This window comes from Tenrec ecaudatus, chromosome 18 (assembly GCF_050624435.1).
Source record: "Tenrec ecaudatus isolate mTenEca1 chromosome 18, mTenEca1.hap1, whole genome shotgun sequence".
Classification (NCBI taxonomy): Eukaryota; Metazoa; Chordata; class Mammalia; order Afrosoricida; family Tenrecidae; genus Tenrec; species Tenrec ecaudatus.
The window spans coordinates 335624-362064 of record NC_134547.1 but is presented as its reverse complement, the minus strand read 5'-3'; the positions used below and the strand labels follow the sequence as shown (position 1 = coordinate 362064).

At 41.9% G+C, this 26441-nt stretch overlaps 1 protein-coding gene across 4 annotated transcripts in view; it reads left to right on the top strand.

The window, feature by feature from the left end:
* LOC142431488 (uncharacterized) overlaps window positions 1-23866 on the top strand; it is an 81274-nt gene extending 57408 nt beyond the window's left edge. The window contains exons 6-9 of one of the 4 annotated variants that reach the window (XM_075536459.1): window positions 2014-2063; window positions 6854-6921; window positions 8161-8348; window positions 20171-23866. In XM_075536459.1, coding sequence (XP_075392574.1) covers window positions 2014-2063; window positions 6854-6921; window positions 8161-8348; window positions 20171-21867 — 2003 coding nt within the window. In that variant the 3' untranslated portion in view covers window positions 21868-23866. Of the gene's footprint in view, window positions 1-2013; window positions 2064-6853; window positions 6922-8160; window positions 8349-20170 lie in introns of those variants that run through there. The other 3 variants (XM_075536460.1, XM_075536461.1, XM_075536462.1) reach the window with 3 other exon arrangements.
* The last annotated feature ends 2575 nt before the right edge of the window (window positions 23867-26441 follow it).

Genomic DNA, 26441 nt, shown 5'->3' with positions numbered 1-26441 from the left:
TAAGAAGAAGATTGCTTTTGCTAACCAAAGGACAATTATGATAACTAATTAAACTGTAAAACTATTTTATGAGTTGGGCTGAAGTCAGCAATTCAAAACCACCAGCTGCTTCTTGGGAGAGAGACAATAAATAGGCTTTCTACTCCCATAAATAGTTATAATTGGAAAAACAGGAGCATTTCTATCCTGTCCTATAGGGTCACTATGAGTCAGCATCGACTTGATGACAGTGAGTTTTTTTTTAATTTGCAATGATAATTTTATAAAGGCTCATAGTTACTGGATTAAACATCTTATAAGAGAAAATTATAAATCAGTGTAAAAATAGATGCTTGGTAGAGGGACAGGGAGAGAGAGAAAAAAAAACCTTTAAAAAGATAGATTGACAACAATGGGCCCACACCTAACAATTGTGAGGATGGTGCAGGACTGAACAGTGTTGCGTTTGTTGTACATCGGGCTGCTTTGAGTCAGAACCGACTCAATGGCACCTAACAGAAAAGATACATACTTTATTTAGTAAATGTATTTAATCACGTCTCATGAGCCTCTTCCTCAGTGGAGTCTTGGGAGAGAGTTTGAGATCTCCCTGTGCGCTCCCACAGGCACAGACCAGGGACAGCCTCAGGTAACTAAAATGATGCGTTGTCTTCATAAACTAGAAGTGAGACTCTGATTTCATCTTCTGCATCGCAGACAAGAGAATTTACAAAATGCCAATCAGCCCTGCTAAATGGGAAAGGTCCGTTTGGCTTCAGCCACTGTAATTTTCACCTGTGGATTCCAGATATTTTTAAGTTCAGGGCATTAACCCAAAGCTTGCTTCTGCAGTGTATGATGCTCTATTCTATAAGTGCAAAACAGCACCATGAATTATTTTTTAACATTTTATGGAGGGGAAAGTTTTTTGAAATATTGTGACAATGACTAAAATGTGACTCAGAAAGACACCCAGTAAGCACATAGGTTTGGGGGAAATGGTGTCAATGGCCTTGCACAAAACAGGATGCCCACAGACTTTTCAATGTGCAAAAAATTCACGGTCTGTGAAGCAAATGAAGTGAAATAAAAGAGGCATGTCTGCGTAAGTGAGGCTTTAGCTCCATCGCATGAACCAGAGCTGAGAATGAAGCATCTTAAGAAACCCATTATGGGTTGATTAGTGACACAGTAGAAGCTGTTCTTAAATCAACTGTGGATGATCCTGGGACTGTCAAACCTTCCGCTTCCTAATTCTTTGTTCTTCTGTGAGGAGCTCCCAAGCTGAGAAGCATTCACCAAGCAAAATAAATTCTGATTTTAGTATTTTAATTTGAATCCAATCAAAGTTTTAGTTAAAGAATTAATGTTATTTTTCAAATTAGTTTTACTGAGCTGGAATCAACACTTCAATCATACAATTTAATAGTTCAGTCAGATTAAGAAGGGTTGTGTAGTCATCATCAGCAGGATCAACTTGGGAACATTTTATTCCTTCTTGTGACCATTGGTGTTGACTTCCCCCTACCGCCTGCCCTCCCTTTCCATGCCCCCAGGTAATTCTGATTTCAACTCCTGTCTTCATCAATTCACCCACCCTGGGCTCCCTATTCAGAAAAAAATACAGGATTGTAGACAAGAAGATCCAAGCCCCGAGGAGAGAATGAGTGCCAGTGCCCAAATTTAAAACACTTGGTTTGCAGATGATGGTGGAGGCCTCTAAATAGATTTGCAGTGTCCCGACGTGGATTCAATCTCCCGGTGAATCCCCACTGTCCATGGCCTGTGAATGGGAACAGCTCCAGTGTCCCACAAAGAGCCGTCTAAAGTGGTTCTTAGCAGCTGTGCATAGACTGGACCGACCATAGCACCTTGCCATCAACTCCCTTTGGACTCACTTTCAATTGATTGTACATTTTTAATATCCTCTACTTGTTCTTAGCTTGAGGGCTTTCTCTGTTTTATAGGATCATTGTTGTTGGGGCCTTTGTTGTTGTTGGTTCTTGTTTTGTATGTTTTCTCCTCATCTTTCAGTGATACCTCCTTGGATGGCTTCCAGAGTGGCGCAGAGTAAACCTCAGAAGGTGAGTCTGTGAGTGCTACAAACAAGAGTGTCTTCATGTGGAATCACACTCAGGTAAGGGCAGGAAGGTGTGCAGAACCCCAGGACTGCTGCAGCTCTCTCCTGGTCACTCGGATACAATCCAACACCATCATCACCTCCACAGTAATAAACTAACGCTTGTTTTACTTCCAGAGAATTCCATAGTTTATGTTAAGTGCTTTACATGAATAATCTCCCTCAAGCCTTATCACTTAATAGCTTAAGAAAATAGATAAAATTTTATGTATGCTTATTTTACCATTTTAAGAAAGTGACTTGTTGACAGCCCAATAGCCCAATAGAAGCATATATATATATAGTTGCCTTTGATTCTGTTTCATCTCATCACAACCCCATGTGTCTAGTGTAGAACTGTGCTCCATGAAGCTTTCGATGGCTGCGGCCTTTCAGAGTTAGATCATCAAGCCTTTCTTCCAAGAATCCCTGGATTCTAACACCTAGCCTTTTTCCTTTCTTCATAGCCAAGTGCCTCACTCTTTATGCCACTCAGGGACTCCAAAGAGCAGCACCATTGCCAGTGAGTCTTTTCCATCTTACGGTAACCCCGTATGCGTCAAGGTAGAGCTGTACCCCAGAAATGTGCAACTAATGTGACTTTTCAGAAGTAAGATTTGAAGGCCTTTTTTCCAAGGTGCCTCTGGGTACACTCCAACCTTTCAGTTCATAGTGGAGTGCTTAACTGTTTGTGCCAGGTACTCCGGATTAGAAGCACAGATCTTAATGATACTGCAGAAATCATTTTCAAATGACCTTTTGCCTAAACAAGCCTATGAGGTAGGTACTTCAGTTACATACCTGGGATCACAATACCAATGGAAGAATCTAGTCCAAAACAAGTACTCACTTCAAGAATAGCATGGAGGTGACCTCTGACCTTCAGCCACCCAAGGGAGAAAGTGACTTGGACTCCCTATCAGCTCAAGACCAATTCTGTGAGGAGCAGCCACACATGCTTCCCCCTTCTAATCTTCTTTATCATATTCTGACAACAGCCATCCCACCCACAGCACTGTATGTCTCTCTGTTAAATTTGATAATCCATTGCAATATTGGATTATGCAATATTGAAAAGTCCATTGCAGACAATGCTCATGATTATGAGGTTTATTAGGGAAATTAACAGATGCAATTCAGGATCAGAAATGTTAGGGATACAGTTCTTTCAGTTGCAGTATCTCTTCTCCAACAACACCTCTCTCTGGTCCTTGATTTCTCAGCCACACAGCCTCTTGGCATCTACCAGAATTCCTTTGGTGCTGATAAATGCCCAAAGGGCACCCTACTCCGCAAGCCAGCCTCCTACCAGGAAGCACTCAACTTTACTTGTTCCGTAGATTAGGAAGCTCTGTTTCACACTCTCAGTGCCTCTGCCGCCTCTGTTACCACTCAAGGGTCTCAGAATCCCAAAGCCACATTCCTCATGACCCTTCTTTATCAGTGGCTGTGAGATTCTCCCATTGCAGTTTCTGAGATGGCCCACTATACCCAGCAGAATGGCAAAACTGACCAATCCCCACATGAAAGTCCCATTCACCTTATTTGCTTGTCCCCACCCAGGCATCCAGTGGGTGTTAAGATATGACTAGAGAGAGCCATCCCAAGTAATTCATCTGTGCTACATTTGCTCATTAAAAGTTACACACATTTCTAGAAGGCAGGCTGTCTTCCCTGGGGTCCCGATGATTATCAGGGCCTTCTCTACTATGCCAAAGTAGTTGCCACTCCAACAACTGAGGTAAGAGATGCTTGCTGTAATTTGTTTCCTTGTCATTCCATCAAGTGCAAATATAAGGGTAATTTAGGCAAAGGATTATCCCAAGTGAAGCAGGAGACAGGTTATCCACCTCAGGGACTCCATCTAGGAGGCATTAGTTCCAAGCCTGAGTAGAAACTCATCCTTCTGTTGGAATGGATGTCCTGTAAGAGGAAGTTAAAGTTCTTCTCTGGGATTTGAGAGGCATTTCTCCTGTGGTTAGAATGGTCTGGTTAGCCTGCCCTTCTGCACAGAGGTCTTTGGAAGCTGGCTCCTTATCTTATTCATCTCAGACGTCCAAGGTTCAGCTCCTGAGAGACACTTGCATGCTTTCTGAATGGGTGATTACACATTTTGCTAATTAAATTATGAGTACCAAGGTTAAGAAATGGTGAAGATGATACTGGTTAGACTTCACTTGTAGAGCTGGTTGAGAACTTTATGACACAACTGTGAAATAATAATTTCTACTGTATTGAAAGACTCACAAAACACTTAAATGAGCATTATTATATTTAGTGTTTACTACAACCTTAAGGATTAGGAACGTGTGCCCATTTCTACATAAGAAAACTCCAGGAAAAGAGGACCTGATGCAAAGGGCTTAAGTGGAGAGCAAACGCTTTGAAAATGATTAGGGCAAAGAATGTACGGATGTGCTTTGTACAATTGATGTATATATATATGTGTGGATTGTGATAAGAGTTGTATGAGCCCCTAATAAAATGTTAAAAAAAAAAAAAAGAAAACTCCAGGAAAGATCAATAGAATTAGCTAAGGGCACAGCCTTCTGCAGCAGAATTGGTATAAGAACCAGCTGCTTTACTCCAATATTTTAATATGTTCTAAGTCTAAAACAAATTATTCCCAGATATGGCATATTTAAACATTTAACATCACCATCTGTAGTCTTGATGTAGTTCTGTTCCCATCCCAGTCATTTCCAGTATGGTGGTCCCCTTTGTGCCTTTCTACCTTTTATCTCCTGTCTAATGTCCACTTGTTGGTATCAGATGTATGCTTTCTATAAGACCCCACCTTCTCTCACAGGGTTTTTTGATTTTCTCCCTCCCTTGTACTTACATAGAGACATTGGAAAGAGCCTGAAGGCAGGGGTGCTAGCCTGAGATTCACTACCCACTGGGCACTCCTCCTTCCCTCAAGGCCTTCGAATACCCACTTGCCTCAGGGCTGGTGAAGCTCTATGTATGTGGAGATGTCACACCCCAAAGCACTAAAGATCGGATTCTTAGCACTGAAGACCTCATGCTTTTTAATACGTGATTTTCACATTCAAGGGAACGCCTGGAGTGCCACTAAGGAATGACTCTAATCTGAAGGTTTTGTCAGGAACAGCAATTTTGCTGACTGCAGCTGAGTCAGAGCAGCCCCATAAGCCAGGGTCACCTCCCAGAGGGCAAGTACTTCCGATAAGCACTTGAGACAGAAAGTGGGTAAGAGAAAATAATTTGAATCTCCCCCCTCCAGATTGTTTTAAAAATTTGATTAGCATGGTCTATGTGCCTGGATTTAAGAGACCAGAAGTTAAATGCAGCATTGAATGTAATCACAGACTTGGATTATACCATATAAACTGACCTGAAGGTCAGCCGAGGCACCTAATTTTACCACAAAAAACTGCATAAAAAATGTGCTCCCAAACTCGGCTTATACATGAGTATGTATGGTAATCCACACGGGATAAAAAAGTGCTGGGAGTGGGAGAATCTTTGTAGTCTTGTTAAAATGAAATATGGAGGTCGTGTTGCTTGAAAAAGTATATATGAAGGAGCTGACACAGGCCGAGTGTCTTAATACGTCCATATGTGATGCAGGGATCAAACTTTGTTCAGTGTTTTTTTTTGGAAGAAAGTAGACCTGCTAATGGGAGGAGCTGAAACTGAATGTTACATTAAGCATCTATAGTCAGTGTGTGTGGAGTCTTGGTCTCTGAACCAGTAGTTTTAGAGAAATAGCAGCCTATAGAAGGAAGTATTGATTTGATGGGAGGAGGCCACATTTTTTGACAAGGCAGGTACTAGTGCTGTACTTCACACACATGCACTCACCTCTGTAGTCTACCGTAGAGCTCAGGAGAAGGGCGGTTAAGATGAATAGCCCGAGAGAAAGAAAGAACCTTATGTACCAGGAGGTAACCACACCTTGTGATGACAACTACCTTTGTAAGTAACCTTTCTGCTGGCCAGGGGAAGGCTTAGCTTAACTCCTGGTCTCAGTATGGGTTCCCTTCCCAAGTACTTAAGAGTCTACGGTTGTGCTCTGGGCTCTTTTCTGTTCCTGCTCTCAGTGTGCGTATGATTATGTTCCTCGTCCCCACTGCTCCCTTCACCAGAGGAGAAGTGTCGGGATATGCTCTACTCTGTGTTCTGATCCCTACTGTTCATTTATCCAGATTGTGAGAGGTGTCACAGTTTCTTCATCGACACTTGTATAGCTCACAGGGCCACAACTTTTGTAAAGGACAGTCCTGTGGACAGGGGACACCCTAATCGCTCAATCCTTACTCTGCCCCCGGGGCTGAGAATTGGACCATCTGGCATTCCTGAGGCTGGACTTGGAGTCTGGAACGAGGCATCTGAGCTCCCATTGGGCCTTCACTTTGGCCCCTATGAGGGCCAGGTGACAGAAGATGAGGCAGCAGCCAACAGCGGCTACTCATGGATGGTGAGAAGTACTTGCCATCTACCCTGCTCATGTCCCTCACATCCCTTTGTGCATTGGTAAGTCACCATGGGGAAACAGGCTAGCACTGTGCCATCTCTGCATAGTCCTGCAGCTTCTGTTGAAGATGAGAGGGAAAGTGGAGACAGATCAGGATGGAGACAAAGAACACTCCTACCACTGCCCCAGCAATCACAGACAAGTAGAGGCTGACAGAATGACAGTGATGGCTGAATGAGCACTAAGGAGATGACATAATTTCTCTGTTTATTAACAGTAACAAAAGTGCCATACCTTCTTTTTCTGCAACTCAGATCACCAAGGGGAGAAATTGCTATGAGTATGTAGATGGAAAGGATGAATCTTGGGCCAACTGGATGAGGTAAGGTCAGAAGGTATTTGACTTTAGAGAACAAATGAATTGGACAAGCCTAGATCTGTTTCCTTTCATCATATTTCAATTGATTTTACACCTGCTGCCTCTTTTTTCCTTCATAAACTTGCTTTCATGTCTTGATAACTTAGAAATAAGAAGATAAAACTATACACCTCTATGCATAAACATTTATGCTAGATACAATCCCAGGGACACACATGGAAGACTCATGGATACTGACTCACACGTCAATGCCCCAATAGATATTTATTATCCACCTACTGCAGCCTGCTTATACACTGCTATTCAGGGTCAGTCCCAACAGGCATGTCTTTGTGGAAACTCTAGAAGACAGATGTTAAAAAATGGTTAGAGGAATGTTTGACTTGAATTTTCTCAAGAAATAAATATCTCCAAGTGAACCTAAAACAGAACTATATAAAAAACTATAACTCTTTATGGGAGTTGAAAGCCCCATCTTTCTATTGAGGATCAGGTGGTGGTTTCAAACTGCTTACCTTTTGGATTGAAGCCCTTTGTGTAACCACTATGCCACCAGGGTTCCTTGGACCTAAAATAAGGGACCTTTCATCTGGGTAGTCAAGACTTCTAGACCAGTGAGATTAAAGGAGGCTTGGAAGCCGGCAAGGGGTGAGGCTGTTCATGGTCATCAGCTTGTCATCCAGCCACTCTCCTTATGGGAAATAATTTTATTTGGGTAAGGAATGAGAATAAACTAAAACTAAGATGTTTCTGTGAAAACCTGGGGCAACAGGTGGGTGGTGGCCTGGTGAACTGTGCTTAGGTAAAGTGCGGGAGGTTGGGGAAAGGCCTCTCGGAAAAAGGTAGACTTGGGCAGAGGGCTCAATAATGCGTGGTTATTTAGAAGTAGGGTACACCACCAAGTGCCAAATTCTGTGACTTTCAATACAAATTCATTTGGAGTGTGGAGGTGTTGTAGCTTAATTTGTGTTAATAGCCAGTCCACGTGGAAGTAAGTCTGGAGCTAGGTTTTAAGTTGACCATGGAGGAGCATCCTCCACAGGGATCATCAGAAGCTGGACTTTGGGAGAGGAATTCTCATGACACCACAAATGAGGCGGAGGTAGGAACTGGAGCTTCCCCGAAGAGTGATGGGGGAGTGGGCAGTATCTGGTCCTGGACATTATTAGGAGGGAGCAGGACAGGAACATAATAGTCATAGGCACTCACTGCCAGAATTCTCTCTCACCCTGCTGACCTCAGGTATGTGAACTGGGCCAGGAATGAAGAGGAACAGAGCTTGGTGGCCTTTCAGTACCACAGGCAGATCTTCTACCGGACATGTCGCACCATCCAACCTGGTTGTGAACTGCTGGTTTGGTATGGGGACGAATACCAACTGGATACCAAGGGGAGCAGCAGGTGGAAGAAGGAGCTACCAGCAGGGACAGGTGGGCACCCAGGACCCTTGCAGATTTACATAGTCCAACCTGTAAGAGTGGAATACATCTGATGTCAGTGAAATTCAAATTAGGTGCTTTAGAAATGAAGGACTTGTATCACGTGCCTTTCACTATGAAAGTTTTAATAACTTTCTAATTATTGGTTCTGAGTTTATTTTTTAATACTTCAGGTACAAAATATGCAACAGCAAGTTTTAGACAAAAATAAGTTTTCATACACCTTCCACCTCTCACCAAGGCAATTCTTGCGGCCCTTTTAGCTCATTCTTCTTCTTTATGAAAACAAACACCTTTTTATTGTGAATCAGGTGAAGGTTTTACAGAGCAGATCATCCACTTTACATCCAACAATTTACATATATTTTGTCTCAATTTACACATTGCAAGCTCGTCAATGTACTATTGCTCATTCCACTTCCTCTTTGTGTTTCTTAACTCCCTAGACACTGTCCTTGGGTAAATACTACCCTTTTGATCTTGACTGGCTGAGTATTCTAACACAGGAGTGAGAGTTCAGTTTCAGATCTGAAGGGTAGCTAAGACTATGGGTGTAGACTATAGCTAAGACCCATACATAGTCTTGGGTTCCCATCAGTTTCCTCCTCCCTTCTTTTTAAACAGTGAACATTGATTAAGTCTGAAATGGAGCAAGGACAGAGCAACTTAAAAGGCTTATCATCTAGAGGAGGGAGACCATTAGCACAGGTCTTTGTTCAAGAGTTTGCAAGGATACATAGCTTTAAAAAGGACATGGGAGGTTAGAGAAAACTGCCACATAAACATAGTTGGAGGCATACAACATTGTTACTGGATTGGGGCCATGATTGGGACACCTGCATTATGTAACATTATGTAAGACAGAGGAGCTTTATAATACTGGTCCAGGGGCTTGCCCAGGGTAGTCAGGGCCTGGCTCATGACTATTTGACCCCTGTGTGGTGATCTCTAACAAGGACACACCTAGGTAAGCCCCTAAAGGAGGTTACTCCTTTCTAGGCTGGTCAGGAGGTAGAGGTAATCCACTTTCCAGTGAACTCTGTCTGAAGGCAAGACTATTCACATCCCTGGTCAATGGTCAGAGGGAATTCAACAGAGGCTGAATCCACATGGGTACTCTGCACATGGATTTGGGGCTCTCACTGTCATCTATAGCCTTCTGCAAATGGGTGCTCAGAATTTAAGCTCAAATACAATTTATCCTTCTGGCCCATGAATTATTAACACTCTGGATCGCAAAAGCTGGTGTGTTCCTTCTGTGTGAACTCAACTGACCCCTCCCTTTGATGGCTGATTGCTTTAATACAAAGCCTTTAAGACCCCAGACACTATTCTTTCTAATAGCTAGGCATCTGATTTATTCACCACACTTTTCTACAGCACTTATATCTTCAGTGATTACCTCATGAGGGCAAGTATTGAGCAGGGCCACATCTTAAGAACTAGTTGTTCTTAAATTAAGGCTTAATAATATTAAGTGTGAGCTCAAAATTCATTCATATATCTGAGGTTTCTATATATTTCTGGTCCACTGTAGAGGCAGCATTATTACCTTATTGAGAAATAATATAAGTAACCTCCATGGGACATTTGGTAATTCTAATAACAATATCATTCTAGCCAATGGCAGAGACTGAAAAATACGAATGAGAAAAGGGAACCATACATATGACTGAACACTGCTTAAGGAAACAATGAAGGTTAGACACAAGATAAAATTTTCAATGCTGCTCATTCATTAAGGCAAAACTATACTCCAGAACTAAGCCCTGTCAGGAAAAACAAAGATTATTTGAAAATAGCAAATATATGTTGGTCTTAAGACAAACTATTGAGCATTCTCAAAAGCAAGAGATTTTGATTGTTGATTCTAAGTCTACAACTTGGGACAGTGGTCATGCTGGTGTTTCAGTTAAGTGTACTTCAGTTCCTTTAATACAGGAGTGGGCAACCCTTTCTCTGCCTAGGACCATTTGGATATTTATAACATTTGCAGGCCATACTTGTCAAACATTTAATGAACTCACCCCTAATATTATGGCTGAACAGTTTCTCTGTGATGAGGTGGGTAATGCTAACTAGTAATTTTCGGGGCCTTACACATCATTAGGGATGGATAGTCTCCACCCGTTTTAATATATAACAAGTATGTTTAAGGTAAAGTCCAGTTCACTCAGTGAAGTTTCCAAATTAGACAGATCCTCACATCTTCTGTCATGAATTAAATTGGGATGCTCATGGAACAATGAATATATGTTGTTGCTGTCATTTTGCTGTGTTTTGTAATTTCATTACTTTCTTTGTTCCTCCTCTGTTTGTGTGGTTTTGAGGACTCGTGAGTGTATTGATTTCTGGGTGGTGGGGTCCTTTATGATGCTCTCGTTTGTTTGCTGCTGTTGATTCTTTGTCCAAAATGGAATGCCGGTCGTTTCTACAAATTCTTTTAACGTTTCCTTGTCTTGAAATACCTTTATTCCTCATTCATATATGAGGAATAGTTTTGCTGGATATAGGATTCTTGATTGGTAATTTTTTTTCATTCAGGAAATTATATATGCGATTCAATTGTCTCTTTGCCTGCATGGTTTCTGCTAAGAAATCTGGGCTTATTCTTAATGGTTTTCTTTTGTAGGTGTGACTATTCTTTTTTCCTGGATGTGCTAAATTCTCCCCCTTTCTTTGAAAATGGAGAGTTTAACTAAAATATGTCACAATATTTTTCTTTTGGAGTCTATCCACTTTGGATGTCTCACAGCTTCCTGAACAGTTATTTTCTTTCTTTTTTATGTCATTTTTTAATTGCTGCAAAAATATACACAGCAAAATATTCTCCAATTCAGCAACTTCTACATGGATAGTTCCATGTCAACCATTATGGGTATCCTTTTCTAAATTCTTCCACCCCCATTAACATAAACTCAATGCCCCTACCAAAAACTCTTCCTTCTTCACCCATGGTAACTACTGGTCAAGTTTGGTTTCTTTCTTTTCTTTTTAAAAAAATTTTTAAATTAAGGACTCATACAACTCTTATCACAATCCATACATACATCAACTGTGTAAAGCACATTTGTACATTCATTACCCTCATCATTCTCAAACATTTGCTCTGCACTTCAGCCCCTGGCATCAGCTCCTTTTTTTCCCCCTCCCTCCCCGCATCTCCCTCCCTCATGAACCCTTGATAATTTACAAATTATTATTTGGTCATATCTTGCACTGTCCGAGGTCTCCATTCGCTTCTCTGTTGTCCGTCCTCCAGGGAGGAGGCCATACGTAGATCCTTGTAATCGGTTCCCCCTTTCCAATGGTTTATTTTTTTTAAAGTAATTTTCTTGATATAATATTCAAATATCATACATTTCCATAGTTAAATCGTTTCCCCAAAGAGTTGTATATATGGCATCACAATTAGTTCTAATGCTCCCTACCCCCCCTTTCCTGCATTGTTTGTTCCCCAAATTCCCTAATCCTTCCCCCACCATGGTCCCGATAAACCATTTTATCAATTATTGTCTCTATGCATCCTTATCTTCAGTGATCTCTTCATGAAGGCGAGTAACAAGCAGAGCTATGTTATATGAACTAACTGTTTTTGGATTGGGGCTAGACTTAAGTAGGAGCCCAGAATCCATCTGCTTATCCATGGGTTATGAATGAATCTGGTTGTGACTCTGGTTATAAATGACTCTGGCGGTTATATTAAGACAAAAGCTAAAACCAACAATAACAACAAAACAAAAACAAGCAACAACAAACCCCCCAAAACAAAAGAAACTGAAAAGAAAAACATTGTCAGTCATCCCCCTGGAGTATAAGACTATTGCATTGATAACATCAATAATTTACCCAATGTCATAGAATTTAAGATACTGTTGATATGAGGAGTTTAACCCTTTTGTTTGGGAATTAGTCTCAAAGGTTCATTTAATTGGTGTTTCTTCTTATAGTAGTGGACTCAAGACAATATTTGTCCTTTTGGGATTGACTAGCTTCACTCAGCATAATGGTTTCCAGGCCATGTGCTGTTTTTTTAGGGATGCATAGTATTCTCTTTACCCATTCTTCCTCTCTTGGGCATTTGGGCTGCTTCCAGTTTCTTGCTATTGTAAACTGTGCTGCTATACACATGGGGAAGGATATACCCATTTATGTTGGGTCTCTTACTTCTTTGAGCTATGTGCCTAATGCTATTGTTGTGTAGTAGGAGATTTCAATTTCTAGTTGCTTTGAGTGTTGTCATGTCATTTTCTACAGTGGTTGTATGTATTTACATGTCTACCAACAGTGCATATGCATTCCGATTTCTCCACATACTGTGTTTCATTAGTTGTGTGTTTTAATTAGGCTAGCAATGTGGGTGTAAATTGGTATTTCATTGTGGTTTTAATTTGCATCTCCCTGATGGTTAGTGATCATGAGCCTTTTTTTTTATGTGCTTGTTAGCCATTTGTACTTCATATTTGAACTGTATTCCTGTCTTTTCCCCCATTTTACTTTCCTCTTATTCTTTATGATTTTACTATAATCTTTATATATTTTAATCATACAATTGCACCTAGCGGACCCATGATAGTTGTGAGGGGCTGGTTTCCCCCACAAACTTCATCATTTCTTCCATTTGCCTTAGCTACTCCACAAGTAAAAGCAAGTTACAGAGTCTCTTTTGACATCCACCTTGACCTTTTCTTTTTTTTCCTATTGCTTTCTTCATGTACAATCTTGATGTCATCCCACAACTCATCAGGTTTTCTGCTCTTAGTGTTTACAAGCATCACATCTGTTGAGATATTCTCAACATTCAAGTGAGATATATTCAAGGTTGTATTTTGAATTTCATGAACTTGTTTTCAACTTCAATGTGAGCAATTGATGGTCTGTTCCACAGTTGGCCCCTAGCCTGGTTTTAGTTGCTTATATTGAAGTTCTCCACTGTTTCTTTCCACAGATGTAGTCAATTTGATTTCTGTGTTTTCATCTGGAGAACTCTGTATGTATAGTCATCTACTGTGTTGTTGAAAAAAGGAATATTCTATGGACAAGTCATTGGTAAAATTCTAGCATGTGAACTCCAGCTTTGTTTCTATCACCATGACCATATTTTTCATATTTTACTGTCTCTGTGTGTGTGTTGGACAGGGTTCTCTAGAGAGACAAACCAGATTGCTAGTAATTATATATAAATATATTTATAAAGATAAATATATAGTACAAGAAATGAACCGTTAAATTATGTACAGATAGATAATATAAGAAATTAACAATTAAATTATAAAGCAGTGAGACACTAGCAGTCCTTTAAGGCTTGAGAGCCACCAGTTGCCAGTCCCCTTCTGTAGAGAGAGCTGGGCTATATATATCCAGGCAGCAAACAGCAAAGCAGGTCCCCAACTGTCATCAACTGTCGGTCTCCAGCTCCAGAGATGACCATTCCAATCTTGTGGGCTTAAAGAGATCTCAACTTACTGCGACACAGTCCACAGGCTAGGCATCCCACAGGTAGTGTACCCCTTTAAACTGAGGCACAGAACAAGAAAGGTGAGGCTCACCGAGCCATTTATCCCTCTGCCCTTCAGTTAATCCTACTTGTGTTTATTGGCCAGGCTGGCACAATAAACTATAGCACTGTGTTTCCAACTTCTGTATTCCCTAACACCATAAAAGAGGAGATAATAACTGATCATATGTATAAATCAATGGATCAGAACAGAAAACCCGGGCATAAATGCATCAGCCTACAGGCAACTAATCTTCGACAAAGGACCTAGAAATAGCCAATGGGATAAAGACAGCTTCTTCAACAAATGGTGTTGGACACACTGGATTTCCATATGCATATGCAGAAGAATGAAACAAGACCCATATATCTCCCCATGCTCAAAAATGAACTCAAGAAGACAAGACAGTTGATAAAATTACATCACTTATGCACATCAAAAGATTTCATCAAGAGAGTAAAATGAGAGCCTGAAGAGTGGGGGTAGGGTGGGAATTACCAACGACACATTGGACAAGGGTCTAATGACCAAAATATACCAAACTCTGCAGCAGCTCAATAAGAAAATAATAAGAGATTTAAGAAATGGGGGAAAAGGCAGATTCAATATGTATACTGATCAAATAATCAGAGAAACTGGATTAGATGATAAAGAATATGGTATCAGAATTGGAGGAAGGGTTATCAACAAGCTGAAATATGCAGATGACACACCTTGCTTGCTGAAATTGAAGAGGATTTGAAGGACTTGCCGATGAAGATCAAGGATTGCAGCCTTCGGTATGGATTATAATTCAATGTAAAGAAAACCAAAATTCTAACAACTTGACCAATAGATAACATCATCATAAATGGAGAAAAGATTGAAGTTATCAAGGATTTCATCTTAATTGGATCTATAATCAGTGTTCATGGAAGCACTAGCCAAGAGTCAAATGACACATGGTCTTGGGTAAATCTGCTGCACAAGACCTCTTTAAAGTGCTGAAAGGCAAGAATTTTACTTTGAGGACTAATATGTGCTCCTGATCCAAGCGATGGTATTTTCAATAATCTCATATGCATGTGAAGGTTGGACATTGAATATAGAAGACAGAAGAAAAATCGATGCATTTGGACTACAGTGTTGGCAAAGAATATTGAAAGCACCATGGAGTGCCAAAAGAACAAACAGATCTGTCATGAAAGAAGTACAGTCAGAATGCTCCTTATAGGCAAAGATAGTGAGAACTTGTCTCAAGTGCTTTGGACATGTGATCAGGAAAGTCCAGTCCTTGTAGAAAGATATCATGCTTGGTAACGTGGAGGAGCAGAGAAAAAGAGAAGACCCTTAACAAGATGTATTGATGAACAGTGGCTACAACAATGAGCTCAAACAAAAACAATTGGGAGAATGGTGCAGGACTGGAGGTGTTTTATTGTTGAATGTAGGATCACTATAAGTCAGAACCAACTCAAAGATACCTGAGAACAACAAGGGAAAATTTCCCCATAATTTCTTGTACTATTTTTTCTGTTAAAATTTTTTTTGGTTTGTTTTTTCCTGCTACTGAGTGCCAGTGAGAGGTAGGTTGTTCATCTTGATAAGGTCCCACATAATTTTTAAGTTTTCCTCAGATTCCTTTGCTCTTTTGGATGACCGTTTCTCTTGTTGGTTTTAGTTGGGGGAATTGTCTTATTTTCACTAAGTCAGCTTTCCATTTCTTTGATTCTATTATGTTTATCTTTTTATTTTAATCACTTTATTGGCGTTTGTACAACTCTTATCACAATCCATACATCCATCTATTGTGTCAAGCACATTTGTACCCTTGTTGCCATTGTCATTCTCAAAACATTTGCTTTTTGCTTGAGCCCTTGGTATCAGCTCCTCATTTTTACCCTCCCTCCCTCCATCACAAACCCTTGATAATTTATTATTTTTCATGTCTTACACTGACTGATGTCTCCCTTCACCCACTTTTCTGTTGTCCGTTCCCCAGGGAGGGGGTTATACATACATAGATCATTGTGATTGGTTCCCACTATCTCCCCCCACCTTCACCTTCCCCTCCTGGTATGGCTACTCTCATTATTGGTCCGGAGGGGTTGATCTGTCCTGGATTTCCTGCATTTCCAGCTCTTACCTATACCAGAAGAAACACATTTTCTTTCTTCTTTTTAAATTAGGGGCTCATAGAACTCTTATCACAGTCCATACATATACATACATCAACTGTATAAATCACATCTGTACATTCTTTGCCCTAATCATTTTCGAGGCATTTGCTCCCCACTTAAGCCCTTTGCATCAGGTCCTCTTTTTATCCCTCCCTCCCCGCTCACCCCTCCCTCATAAGCCCTTGATAATTTATAAATTATTTTGTCATATCTTTCCCTATCCAGAGTCTCCCTTCACTCCCTTTTCTGTTGTCCGTCCCCCAGGGAGGAGGTCACATGTAGATCCTTGTAATCAGTTCCTCCTTTCCAACCCACTCACCCTCTACTCTCCCTGTATCGCCCCTCACACCCCTGGTCCTGAAGGTATCATCTACCCTGGATTCCCTGTGCCTCCAGCTCCTATTTGCACCAGTGTACAACCTCTGCTCTATCCAGACTTGCAAGGTAGAATTCGGATCATGGTAGTGGGTGGGTGGGTGGGGGGAGGAAGCATTTAGGAACTGGAGGAAAGCTGTATTCTTCATTGGTGCTACGTCGCACCCTGACTGACTCATCTCCTCCCCTAGACCCCTCTGTGAGGGGATCTCCAGTGACAACAAATGGGCTTTGGGTCTCCACTCTGCACTTCCCCATCCATTCACTATGGTAAGTTTTTTTTTGATGATGCCTTATACCTGGATCCCTTTGACATCTTGTGATAGCACAGGCTGGTGTGCTTCTTCCATGTGGGCTTTGTTGCTTCTGAGCTAGATGGCCGCTTGTTCACCTTTAAGCCTTTAATACCCCAGACACTATCTCTTGATAGCCGGGCACCATCAGCTTTCTTCGCCACATTTTTCTTATGCACCCGCTTGTCCTCGGCGATCGTATCATGGAGGTGTGCAGCCAATGATATGATTTTTTGTTCTTTGATGTCTGGTAACTGATCCCTTTGGAACCACGTGGTCACACAGGCTGGGGTGTTCTTCCATGTGGGCTTTGTTGCTTCTGAGCTGGATGGCCGCTTGTTTATCTTCAAGCCTTTAAGACCCCAGATGCTGTCTCTTTTGATAGCCGGGCACCATCAGCTTTCTTCACCACATTTACTTGTTCACCCGCTTTGGCTTCAGCAGTTGTGTCGGAGGGTGAGCATTATAGAATGCCAATTTAATAGAAGAAAGTATTCATGCATTGAGGGAGTGCTTGAGTAGAGGCCCAAGGTCCTTCCGCCACCTTAATACTAAACCTATAACTATAGACACATAGGTCTATTTCCCCATCCTCATATATATATTTGCATGTACATGTCTTTGTCTAGACCTCTATAAATGCCCTTTGATTCCTAGCTCTTTCCTCTATTTCCCTTGACTTTCCTCCTGCCCCACTATCATGCTCCGTCCCCACCTGGGTTATACCTATACCTCTTCTTTACGTTACCTTACCCTTGATCATTCCCTACCAGGCCTGCCACTCCCCCCTCACCACCAATTTGGATCCCATGTTGTTCCCTTGTCCCTGAGTTAGTTAACACCACTTCCTTACCCCCATCTCCCCCTATCCCAAGTCCCCCCGGAACTGTCAGTCTCGTTGGTTTTTTTTATGTTTATCTTTTATAGTGTTGTCTAATTCTGCTATCTTATTATTTATCTTCTTGAATTCTAATTGGTGTAGACTTTCTAGTCTTTCTGTTATTTTTTTCAATCATTTCCTTTGTCTTTTTAAAGCACCTGAATATTACTCCTTTGAATTCTATTTGTTAATTCCAAGGATTTTTCTTCAAAATATTTCTTTGGATCTGTTTTGTTCAATTGTTTGTGCCTCTTTTCTTTGGTTCTGTCTTTATGTCTTGTGTTTTGTTGTTTTTGTTTCTGGACTGCAATTGTCTGCTGTTTCTGAAGCATCATGGGTGCAGTTGACCATACTGTGTGGGCTACCAAGTCATGTGAGGGTAGTTTACTATGTCAAGTGATGCTAGAAAGGACTAATAGAAACCATGAAATGAAGGGAATGAGAAGGAAGAAAGTAGAGAATATTAAAAAAAAAGAGAGAGCAAAAGGAAGGGGAAATAGAGAAAGAATGGTCATTTGAAAGAAAGAGTAAAGAAAACTGGGAGTTTGAGAAGGAGAAAAAGGAACAAGGGGGGGTCTGTTGATTAAAGGGGAAAAAAATTAAAGGACAAACAGAAAAGAGGGTAAAAAAAGGTTTGAGGTGATTTTTCTCAGTGAACATTCACATGTAAGTATTATGCCAATCATGCACATGTTTCACATCAGTCATGAGCATGCAAATGTGTTATACCATGAATGTGAATCCACGTTTTACACGAGATAATGAATGTGCACATAGATATATCATACCAGGCACTGATTAGTGCTGTGAAGAAACTCAGTCCCAGGGGAAGGCCAGAGTGAGAAGGGAGTGTGTGTGCTGCAGAGCACTCAAGGAGACCTGGCTCAGATGCTTCATGAGGTGAACTGAGATATGCAAATAGGCAGAGGACCCAAGTGGAGAGAGCAATACATGCCACCATCTGAGGCAGGAAAGACACGTGTTTGAGGAATGACCAGGTGAACCCTGTGGAAAAAGTGAATGTGGGAGCAGAGGGTCATAATCAAAGTCAGACAAACAGAAGCAGGGAAAAGCAGGTCCTGAGATTCATGCTACAAAATTGGGGTTTATTCTGACTGTTGGATTACACTGAGGATTTCCAGCTGGGGGATGACATATTCTCTGTGCTAAGATGATGCGTGGGATAATCTTTCAAATTGGATCCACTTGGGAGTTACTTATATGTTGATGTGAGATATGATGGACAGAGGTGTAAATTGAGAGGGTGTGAGAAGTCTGAACAAGGTGTCATTTGAAGTAGAACTTTCTATCATATTTCACCTGGTGAAGACTGGGTAAAATAACCCAATTGTGAACAGGAGTGCAATATAAGACATGTTTTCATTTTTTAAATTTTGGAAAATGAAGAGACACAGTCAGCAGGACCCAGTACTCTTTAGTTGGTGGGCAACCGGCTGTGTCTTGTTCATAGAGTTCTTCGATTAAATATGTCTTTGTTTATTTATTTTACATTTTATTAGGGGCTCATACAACTCTTATCACAATCCATACATATACATACATCAGTTGTATAAAGCACATCTGTACATTCTTTGCCTTAATCATTTTCAAAGCATTTGCTCTGCACTTAAGCCCTTTGCATCAGGTCCTCTTTTTTCCCCTCCCTCCCCGGTCCCCCCTCCTTCATGAACCCTTGATAATTTATACATTGTTTTTTGGTCATATCTTGCCCTATCCGGAGTCTCCCTTTCCCACCTTCTCTACCGTCCATCTCCCAGGGAGGAGGTCACATGTGGATCCTTGAAATCGGTTCCCCCTTTCCAACCCACTCACCCTCCACTCTCCCAGCATCGCCCCTCACAGCCCTGGTCCTGAAGGTATCGTCCACCCTGGATTCCCTGTGCCTCCAGCTCCCATATGCACCAGTGTACAACCTCTGCCCTATCCAGTCCTGCAAGGTAGAATTCGGATCATGGTAGTTGGGGGGAGGAAGTATCCAGGATCTGGGAGAAAGCTATGTTCTTCATCAGTACTACATTGCACCCTGACTGACCCATCTCCTCTCCTAAACCCCTCTATGAGGGGATCTCCAGTGGCCGACAAACATGTCTTTATTACTACACACACTCTCTAGCCATTGGTACATATTGCCTTTCCATGTGGGGACCTCCAGGCCAAGGGCTCCTGATTCAATTAATCTTTCGTCTAGTAGAAAAGGTCACTGGGGAGGTTTCCACCTAAGTCCTCTTGAGCAGCATCTCAGGAGAAATAATTAACTGTTAATACCATGTCCAAGTTGTGACAGAATTTAAAAGATGCCTGTGGACTGTGGGAAAGGCCATTGCAGTTTCAGCTAGGTCAAGCAAACTCCCTCCAATTACTAATGAAATACCCCTAGTGTGGCTGAAATGTAGAGAAAGACCATGGTTTTGATTTCCAGATTGTTGAAGACGATGCAGTGAATAAAAATGAAGTGAAATGTAGGCCTGTAAAGGAGGACTTTGTAAAGACAGAACTAGTGTTGTGAATAAACTATGAATGATTATGGAGACAATGCAGATTACCCATCAGCCCTACACCAATTCTGAGTGAAAATCTTCTCTTTCAGGAGAACCAAAGCCAGAGGTTAATCCATGTCCCTCCTGCCCTCTTGCCTTGTCCAGTCAACAATTGAAGCACAGCCACCCCTTTCAGTCCTTACCAGGAACATCTGCAGAAAAATGCCTTCAAGCAGAAGACTCTCATCCAGGGGGTCAGAAGCTGCAACATATTGAGCATCACACCCGGAATGAGAGAGCAGAAGGTCTAGACACGGGAGATGGGTCAAAACCCATGCTTGAAAGGACAAGGCTGGGGAAAATTTCAAAGACTGTCTCTAACTTACCCAAAGGACAAATGGGGAGCTCAAGGGAGACTAAGAGAATAAGGGAAGCAGATCTCAACCCAGGTCAGGGAGTGAATGCTGAAGACACAAGAAATTTATTCTTGGGTATAGGAATATCAAGAATTGCAAAAGTCAGGTGTAGGGAGTGTGGACATGGCTTTAGTGTTAAGTCCAGCCTCATCACACATCAGAGGATACACACAGGGGAGAAGCCCTATGTCTGCCGTGAGTGTGGCCAAGGCTTTATTCAGAAGTCTGTCCTCATCAGACACCAGAGAATACACACTGGGGAGAAGCCCTATATCTGCAGGGAGTGTAATCGAGGCTTTAGCCGGAAGTCACACCTCATAAAACACCAGAGGACACATTCAGGGGAGAAGCCCTATGTCTGTAGGGAATGTGGGCGAGGCTTCAGCCAGAAGTCAGTTCTCATCACACACCACAGGACACACTCAGGAGAGAAGCCCTATATCTGCAGGGAGTGTGGGCGAGGCTTCAGCCAGAAGTCAGATCTCATTAAACATGAGAGAACACACTCAGGGGAGAAGCCCTATATCTGCAGGGAGTGTGGGAAAGGCTTCAGCCAGAAATCAGATCTCATTAAACACCAGAGAACACACTCAGGAGAGAAGCCTTATATTTGCGGTGAGTGTGGGAAAGGCTTCAGCCAGAAGTCAGACCTCATCACACACCAGAGGACACACTCAGGGGAGAAACCCTATGTGTGCTTGGATTGTGGGCGAGGCTTTAGTCGGAAGTCACGCCTCATTACACACCAGAGGACACACTCAGGGGAGAAGCCCTATGTCTGCAGGGAGTGTGAGAAAGGCTTCAGCCAGAAGTCAGACCTTATTAAACATGAGAGGACACACTCAGGGGAAAAGCCCTATGTCTGCAATGAGTGTGGGCGATGCTTTATCCAGAAGTCACACCTCATCAGACACCAGAAGACACACTCAGGGGAGAAGCCCTATGTCTGCAGGGAGTGTGGAAAAGGCTTCAGCCAGAAGTCTGACCTCATCACACACCAGAGGACACACTCAGGGGTGAAGCCTTATGTGTGCAGTGAATGTGAACGAGGCTTTAACCAGAAGTCCGACCTCATGAAGCATCAGAGGACACACTCTGGGGAGAAGCCTTATATCTGCACTGAGTGTGAACGAGGCTTTAGTCAGAAGTCAGATCTCATTAGACACCAAAGAACACACTCTGGGGATAAGCCCTATGTCTGTAGTGAGTGTGGGAGAGGATTCAGCCAGAAATCAGACCTCATGAAGCACTACAGGACACACTCAGGGAAGAAGTCCTATGTCTGGAAGGAGTGTGGGCAAGGCTTTGGTGATATGTCAAACCTGGTTAGACACAGGAGAAAGAAATGCAGTCCAAAATCTCCTCCTCTTCCCAACTCTGAAGGGTGTTAGAGCAAGTTTACTGATTCCTTACTCCCCAGAGTGTAGAGGGCAGACATTACTGAGTAAACAGATCCATTTTGGGTGGGTGTCAAAGGAGAATGTAATGAAACATGAGGGTCCCCGATGTGGTCAGGGTGTTGTTGACTAGTTTTCTTTCCCAGCAAATCTTCTCCCATGGTGTTTTGTTATAATAAATGTTGCCATCACACAGAACTGTAGCCAAGATCACATTCCCACAGCACTCAGTCCCTGAAAAGGTGAAATGTAGAGACTAGTTAAATTTGAGAATCTAATCTGGGTCCACGGACTGAGGTTGGGACTCTTATCAATAGGAGAGGAGAGTTCTTTGATCTCCTGGGAGGTACGGCTTTCCTTTCTAATGGCCACTTCTGAACCATCTGGAAGCATAGCTCTCCAGTTTTCTGTATTGAGTGTCCTCCAAGATTCCTGAGCCTCACTTATCTCAACATACCAAACTATGTCTATTCCCTTGACTGTGCTCCACCTGCTCTTTCCTCAGAGCCTATGAACATTTGGCCCTTCTCAGCCCAGGACATCAAGCCGTACAGTACCTCCCTGTCCCTCTGTAGGGCTGTCTTTGTGACAGGGCCATATGGACCACTCCTAAAGTGGATTTCCAGCCCTTTAGGGCTGTTGGAGGCTAGGTGTAAGAGTTTTCAGCTTTCTGTCTTGTAGATCCAAGTTCACCCTTTCAGGTTCTATGACAGTAAAAGTCTCATCTTTCTCCTACAGAGAGTTTAGTGGTTTTGAACTTCTGACTTTGTAGTTAGCAACCCAAATTCATACCATTACACTACCAGGGCTCCATGAGAAAAACAGAACTAGGAAATTTCCTTAGCTGGCAGGTTGCCAGACTTTTTCCAGAGGGCGCTGGGGCTGCTGTAAGATGGGGACATATCTTTCACTGGTAGTTCACCTATTGCTTGAATTACATTTGCAGGCACAGCCTTTGTTCTACTTTCACCCAGCCTAGGCCTCCAAAGTATGGTTGGCTATTCAGTTCCCCAGGCCTCCCATGTCTTGAAGGCACTGGCAGAAAGAGGGCTCAGTGGAAGTCTCAAGATGCTGACTTCTCACCTTCCTCCACATTTATCCTACTGTAAGAGAAGAATTATGCCTCTCACCAAAAATACATCCATGTCCTAACTCCACCCCCATCTATGTGAATATGATCTGATTTTGAAAAAAAGGTCTTTGCAGATGGGATTAACATGAGATCATCTTGGATTAATTGAGTGGGTCCTAACGTCAATGATCAATCTCCTTAAAGAGTCGGAAGAAATAAGAAAGTTATGTGAACATGGAGGCAGAGATGGAAGGCAGCCACAAGCCTGGAGCCATCTCATACCTAGAGCCTTCAGAGGAAGCTCCGCCTTGATTATACCTTGAAAACAGACTCTGGCTTCTAGAACCAATAAGGGATGAGTTCTTGGTTAAGACACCTCTTTGTTGGTAATTTGTTAAAACCCTGGGATCTGAATACATCTTCTTTTGGGCCCTAGAAGGAGTCCTGGTGGTTCAGCTGTTAAGATCTCAACTTCTAACCAAAAGGCCAGCCTTTGGAACCCACCAGCTGCTCTGCACAGGATGTGGCAGTCTGCTTCTGTAAACATTGAAGAAGCCCTATGGGACAGTTCTTTGTTCTTTAGGGTCACTGTGAATCAAAATGAAGGTAGCAATAACTTTTTTTTGTTTTTTAGGGACTTTGAAGGCTACTTTTTTTGTGTGCTGGAAAAAAGCATTAGTTGATTATATTCTTTGTAATGTGTTTTTTTCTTTTTCCCTAGTTGACTCTCTTCTTTGTTGTAATCACTAATGGTGACAAGCAGAAGGTCATGTACTTTCTCAACAATCAAACCAACATTGTCCCTGGTAGAAGTACACTTTTATTTTGAAAGAAAAAATAAAACGAAATACCTTGAAAAAATAGTTTGTGGATAATCTGAAGGGTGCCTGAATTTCTGGGCTCTGGTTAAAGTGTAACACAGGTAGAATGCTCTTTGCTAATATTATTGGTAAAATAATAATATGGGGAGGTGGAGAGTTTTTAAAGTCTGGGAGAGAGAGCATGACCATGTTTTCTTGTTCAGTTTTTCACTAAAATGAAAGAAGATAGCAGTCTAAAACTCATTCGGCCACAACTGCGAAAAATTCCTATTTCTATAATAGGAATCCCTGAGTGGTGCACATGGCTAAGGGCTTAACTATCAGCTGTTATGATTGGTGGTTTGAACTCACACAGAGGTTCCTTGGGATAAAAGTTTGACAACCTGCTTCCATATGGTCACAGCCTTTAAAACTATATGGGGAAATTCTAGTCTGCACACACAGACTGGCCATGATTTGGAATCAAATCAATGGCAATTAACAACAACTTGGATGATGAAGAACAGTAAAACTATGTATTAGATTTAACGCACACTGAATATATTAAAAATTAACAGGCACCTGCCTTGTATTTAAAGGACTACATATGATTGCCACTTCTATCAACAGTGTAGATTATACTATCCACAAAATCACCCTAACACAAATCATCATTTTACCGGATATAACAAATATTGTTTGAAATGCAAAGCTGTGCTCACAAGAATAGATCAAGCTCCCCTAGGAACCAAAAGTGAACCCTGAAACCAAAGTGATAAAAAAACATAAAATTGATAAAAACATAAATCCACAAATTCAGGAAGTTCAATAAATACACAAATAGTATAACTAAGAAAGAAACATAAGCCAAGATACACTTTAATAGAACTGCAAGACAAGGAAATGAGCTTTAAAATACCAAAAAGTAACAACAGGACTGACTGCAGATGCCCCAGATCAACTAAGGGACTAAAAAATAGAATAATGCATAAAATGTGCTAAGAAATACAACTTCCTTATGAGAATTGCACAGCCAGCTAAACGAATATTAAAGAGCCAAACAAGCTATGTCAGTTTCAGGCCCAGAAAACTTTCAGTAAACTATGTTTTCAAAGGAGGGCGGGGCGAAATAAAAGATACTAGAAGAAGGTATAATTTACAAGAAAGAAGGGCAAAGATTACCATAAATTTGCTTTTTTTAATGGCCCCCTTGATTTCTTTAAAAAAATCGTTTTATTAGGGCTCATACAACTCATCACAATCCATACATATATCAATGTGTAAAGCACATTTGTACATTCATTGCCCTCGGCATTCTCAAAACATTTGCTCTCCACTTAAGCCCCTGGCATCAGCTCCTCATTTCCCCCCCTCCCTCCCTGCTCTCCACTCCCTCATGAATCCTTGATATTTTATAAATTATTATTTTGTCATATCTTTCCCGGTCTGACATCTCCCTTCACCCACTTTTCTGTTGTCTGTCCCCCAGGGAGGAGGTCACATATAGATCCTTGTAATCGGTTCCCTCTTTCCAACCCATCCTTTCTCTACGTTCCCAGTATCGCCACTCACACCACTGGTCATGAAGGTATCCACCCTGGATTCCCTGTGTTTCCAGTTCCTATCTGTACCAGTGTACATCCTTTGGTCAGCCAGACTTGCAAGGTAGAATTTGGATCATGTTAGTGGGGAGAAGGGGGGAGAGAAAGCATTTAGGAACTAGAGGAAATTTGTATTTCTCATTGGTGCTACATTGCATCGTCTGGCTCATCTCCTCCCCAAGACCCCTCTGCAAGGGGATCTCCAGTGGCCTGCAAATGGGCTTTGGGTCTCTACTCCACACTCCCCCCCTCATTCACTATGATAAGATTTTTTGTTCTGATGATACCTGATCCCTTCAACACCTCGTGACCGCACAGGCTGGTGTGCTTCTTCCATTTGGGCTTTGTTGCATCTGAGCTAGATGGCCATTTGTTTACCTTCAAGCCTTTAAGACCCCAGACGCTATATCTTTTGATAGCTGACCCCAGACACTATATCTTTTGATAGCCGGGCACCATCAGCTTTCTTCACCACATTTGTTTATTCACCCGCTTTATCTTCAGCGGTTGTGTCGAGAAGGTAAGCATCATAGAATGCCAATTTAATAGAAGAAAGTATTCATGCATTGAGGGAGTGCTTGAGTGTAGGCCCAATATTCCTCTGGTTCTTTTAGGTTTTCTCACCCCAACCCACCCCATCATGACCCCAGTTCTGCTTTTCAGTTCTGGCTAGACCAGAGCATGTACACTGGTACAGATAAGAGCTCACGACACACAGAATCCAGGCCAGATAAACCCTCAGGAACAGAATTGGGGATAGCGATACCAGGAGGGTAGGAAAAAGGTGGGGGAGGAGTGGAGGAAAGGAACCAATCTCAAAGATTGACAGATAACTCCCCTCTCTCCAGGGGGATGAACAACAGAAACATGGGTAAAGGGAGAAAGTGATCAGTGTACGATATAAAAACAATTTATCAAGGGGTCATGAAGGGGGGAAGGAGGGAAAAGAAGAGCTGATACCAAGGGATCAAATAGAAAGTAAATATTTATAATATGATGATGGCAATGTATGTACAAATATGCTTGATACAAATGATGTATGGAATGTTATAGGAGCTGTAAGAGCTCCCAACCAATAAAATTATTAAAAAACAA